General features: G+C 42.1%; 1 protein-coding gene across 1 annotated transcript in view; it reads right to left on the bottom strand.

Annotated features, from left to right (window-relative positions):
* The window catches only part of LOC125042106, a 22,898-nt gene that overhangs the window by 13,535 nt on the left and 4,363 nt on the right, over positions 1-5,000 (bottom strand). The window contains exon 3 of the mRNA XM_047637573.1: positions 117-289. Within this exon, the coding sequence (XP_047493529.1) occupies positions 117-289 (173 nt within the window). The remainder of the gene's footprint in view (positions 1-116; positions 290-5,000) is intronic.

The following is a 5,000-nucleotide window of genomic DNA, read 5'->3' as shown; positions in this document are numbered from 1 at the left end:
TAGAAGAAGAAATAGAAGAAGAAGAAGAAGAAGAAAGACTAGAAGAAGAAGAAGAAATAGAAGAAGAAGAAAAACCGAGATAACTCCCCCACGTGAACCTCGAGCCTCGCACACACCTTGGCGGAGGCGCGGGCGCTGGTCTGAGCGGCTGCGGCGGGAGGTCGGGTTCCTCGGGCGGTCTCACGCTCTCGTCCAGGGTCATCATACTCGTGACGTCATCCAGGTTCGTGAAGCGCTTGTACGACCCGGTGCGAGGCCAGAGACCAATCCAGTCCAGGTCGTTATCGAACTGGAAAGAGAGAAAGAGAGATGAAGTGAGGGACGGTCATGTGTGGATGGGCGGAGAGGGTTGGAGAGGATAGATGGAGTGATGGAGGGAAAGAGGATGAGAGTGAGGGGGAAAAGAAGGAAAAGGGAGAGGGAGGGGAAGGAAGGAGGGAAGATAGATAGATAGATAGATAGAGAGAGAGAGAGAGAGAGAGAGATAGGAGAGAAAGGCGGGTTGGTAGAGTAATGGATGTGGGCGGAGCGGAGTGATCTGTTAGGCTGGTTGTTTGGATCGTAGCACTCCCTGGTGACAGCTTAAGAGGATGTTCCAATGGATTATGCTTATGTGGAATAGGTTTGGGGGTGTAATATACCCATGCGGATACAAACACATACACATGCCCGCCCGTATGTTGATTCACACATACAAACACTCACAAACGAGGGAACAATATCACCATAAAATGATGTGCGACTTTTCTTTATCGCAAACAGGGGAGCAACTCTGCAGCTTAAGATACGTCAGTTCATTCACAGGTGCGTCCACTGAACCAAATGGAGTTCAGCTGTTGTTTTTTAGTTTAGTCCTTTATTTACCACCCTGGCTAACTGCACAGGCGTGGGCAAGCTGTGGTACATTTAATGCATGGTCATAACATTACATAGTGTTACATTTGAATTTTAGCCTATATTGCTATGAGTACTTATATCAGTTTCAGGAAAGGAACAATTGCACAGTCCTTTATCCACTCATCTGCCACGCCGGCATATAGCTTGGGCGTGGGAAAGCATTAATACATTTTATATTCGGTTATGTGATACTACATTCCAAATTTAGGATACAACATAAGTATATCTTCTAGGGCATCAGATGATATGAAGTAGTTACATAGTTCTCCGTACCTCATGCTAGGTGGCCTGAAAGGCTGTATCACATGGCACTCTGAGATATAATGTACAAGTGTTCGCTTATATTCTTCATTACACAGTTTACACTTAGTTTCTTCGACATTACAAACTGTACTGACCTGCCAATACAATCTATACCCAAGCCTGATTCTTGCAGTCACAACATCACACTGTCTTGTTCTTGTTTTATATAAACCATAGATGAAGGAATCTTGCCTAAACCGGTCATAGTGCTTTATGCTACAGCTTTCAGGGCGCTGAGAATTAATCAACTCAGTCAAGTCCTCTCTGAAGGAGGCTTTAATGATGTAGAAAATCCTAGAAAGAGGTATCCCAAGATCTATGTCCACACTTTGTTTGTCACATGCTGACTTTGCTAGGCGATCAGCATGATCATGCCTAGGGATTCCAACATGCGATGGAATCCACACAAAACGTATATTATGGCCTCGTTCTTTTGCACGATACACGTTTATCCTGATGTCATTTGCAATATTTCCCGCACCTTTGTCTAGAGTGTTCAGAGCCTGGAGAGCACTCTGTGAATCGCAGAAAATGACACCTGAGCCTTGTTTCAATAGAAATTCGGTGGCCATGAGTATTCCTGCCAACTCGGTTTGCATAGTGCTAGCCCAGTCATGAACCCTCCTACAATCCTGGTGCTGCAAAATATTGTTTTTATATACAACAAAAGCGCATCCTGCTCTGCACCCAGACTGCAAGGATCCGTCAGTGTAGCATTCATATACATTGGAAAGAGTGTCTAGATGCTCATTTATACTTGCAAGTGCATACTGTTTAAGTATAGCAGGGGGGGCACTGTCTTTTTTGGGGGCAGTCGTATAATATACACTTAGGTCCGACATTTTCCACGGTGGTACAGAACGTCCATGTAGGGTCTTAGTTATGGGAATGTTCAGCTGAGCTAAGTGTTTACACGTCACTTGTAACCATGAATTTGAGTATGAATCGGTGTTGTTATTCATAGTTAGCTCTTCTATTCTGTGTTTTAGTTGTCTTTGGAACTCTGTACAATGGAGGGGTTCTCTAATTGATTTGACACTAAATGTGGTATTTATGTATAATATTCTTTCATAAACAGAAGGCAAATTAAGTTCTGTTCTCATATTCACAATCCTTGTTGTTCTAGGGGCACCAAGAATGATCCTCATGGCTTCATTTTGGACACTTTCTAGACTAGTCAACTCTGATTCCTTGAACAATACTAGGTGCAACGCATGGTAATCTATGACCGACCTTATGTATGACAAGTAAAAGATTCTCGCAATATTGACATTAATACCATGGTCTTTGCCGACAAGTGTCTTAAGTGGCTTCAGTCGCTCCCACAGCCTTTTCTTCAGGTTTTTAATGAACTCTGAATCATTAACAATCACCCCAAGGTATTTGTATTGATGGCAGAGATCTAGCTCAACGTCATCTATATGAAACCTTGGCAGAGGGATTGTCTGTGGGTTAAGTGCCTTTGTTTTTTCAGATGAAATTATCAAGCCACACTCAGTAGCCCTTGCAGAAAGTATATCTAGAATCTCTTGCATTCTCTCCTCGGATGAGGATTTAATACAAATGTCATCGGCATAGCAAATAATGGAGTCATTGCCTGCAAGTGGTATATCGCCCAGTAATCTATGCATTAGGATATTAAATAGCATGGGACTAAGTACGCCTCCCTGAGGTGTGCTGAGTTCAAATACTTTTGTATGAGTACTTTTAATGCCCCTGAAGAGAACCTGAGCCGATCGATTCGACAGATACATTTGAATCCATGTTAACAGTTTTCCCTGAATACCAAAGCTAGCTAGTTGCTCAAGGATAATTTCCCTGTTTGCAATATCAAAAGCAGATTTAAGATCAAGAAATACGGTTTGCATGCCTGGGTTTGAGTTTGTTAAGTACTCTGCAAAACAGTGCTGACTGCTACGCCCTGGGAGAAATCCATACAGTCTGGAGGATAACTTAGCATTTATGCGATACATGAGCCTGTTCAGAATTATTCTCTCAAGTACTTTGCACAGACAAGAGGTCAAGGAAATGGGTCTGTATTTATCAGTATTGGGTTTGGGTATAGGAATGATTAAGCTTTTAGTCCAGGAGCTTGGGAGGATTCCTTGTGATAGGCTGAGTCTATACAGATGTAAAAGTGGGTTGCCTGGTACCTGAGCAATGTGACGAAGGACGCTGTAAGTAATGCCGTCCTCGCCAGGGGCGGTTGCCTTACCTTTCAGAAGGGCATTGCTTAGTTCCCACTCGGTTATTTCGACAAAGTCGGAGGGGTCAATAGCAGCACATGCTATTGCTATATTGAAATTTCTATCTATTTTCGACTTGTTGAGCTGATTTTTTATCCCTTGTGGAAGTGAGTGTACTTGAGAATTTCCTGCCCACTGCTCTAGCAGCATATTAGCCTGTTCCTGTGGACTGTGGAACTGCGGTGTTGTGAGGGCTTTACCTGTCAGTCTATTAATTTTTCTCCATACGTCAGCTATAGAAGTTTGACTATTGATACTTTGCAGAAATTGTTCCCAGTATTTACTACGAATCTGAGTTTTTAAATCTCTGAATTCCTTGGTGGCTTTCATAAACTGCAGAAGATTATCTGTCGTCTTATTATCTTTATAGCAATTAGCAAGCTCCTGAACCCGTATATATTCCTTTGCCAGAATTGGGTCATTGATCCACCTCGGTGCATGGGAGGTCTGGGGCCTCTTTTTCTTTGAGAGTTTTCTTGAACAGACCCAAGTGTCATAGTAGTCAGTGACAACTTTGATTAGATCCTGAGAAAATTTCTCAACAGATGTTACTTCATAGGTGTTATACCAGACATAGACCCGTGCCTTGAAGTGATGCTCCAGGCCCGGTGGGATAATTATTCGGAGCCTAGGTGATCTAGTGGCTGAATTGCTGTCTACAGTATAATCTGTTCGTATTGCAAAGTGGTCACGAACTAACTCTCGCACCAGTGAAGTACAGACATTACCATGAACTAAATTTTTGCCAAATACATAGTCTAATCTGCCACCTCCCAAATGAGTCTCTGCTTCTGTGTCATATACTGTCAGTGATCTACTATTGATAAAATGTTTGAATTCTTCCCCATTACTATTACGTTGGTTGTCTCCAAAGTGTGGATGCCTTACATTGAAGTCGCCCATACATAACGTGCTTTGGTTGTGAAAATTGGGGAGAGAACTAGCCAGAAATTTGGAGTATCTGGCATATACATTATACAGTGAAAAATAGCCAGTGGCAGTCTGAATTTTTAAATGATGAAATTGAACATCAGTGTTCTCGGATTTTTTAACTAAGTTATGTGGCAGTGCTACCTTCACATATGTCAACAATCCAGTCATGGCTGTATTCACATATGAATAGTATCCCTGAATTGCAGGTGCTATTTTCATCTTAGCAGCAGCAGCAAAAGGTTCTTGCACGCAAATAACATCAGTATTATATTTACGGATATAAAACTCTAGGTCATTCAGCCTAGGCTTTATACTACGCATATTCCATGATATAAATTTGATTGTCCGTTTATCCATAAGTGAGTAGTGTTCTATTAGGCAATCTGTACCTCATGCTGTTATATCCTCTAATATTACAAATTATAGATTCACATAAACATATAGCTTTATGATTGTGGATTTCATTACAGATGGTAGTCTTAAACATAAAAGTACTTTTAACCATTTCAAACATTTGATCTTAGCTTTGTTCCACTTCTCAGCACAGTCCCTCCGGTTGCTGTGCTAGGTGCACCTGGGGGGCTGGTTGCGTCACTGGACCCGATGTCACAGGGATCCTGA

This window comes from Penaeus chinensis, chromosome 31 (genome assembly GCF_019202785.1).
Source record: "Penaeus chinensis breed Huanghai No. 1 chromosome 31, ASM1920278v2, whole genome shotgun sequence".
NCBI lineage: Eukaryota > Metazoa > Arthropoda > Malacostraca > Decapoda > Penaeidae > Penaeus > Penaeus chinensis.
This window is presented reverse-complemented; position numbering and strand designations above follow the sequence as displayed.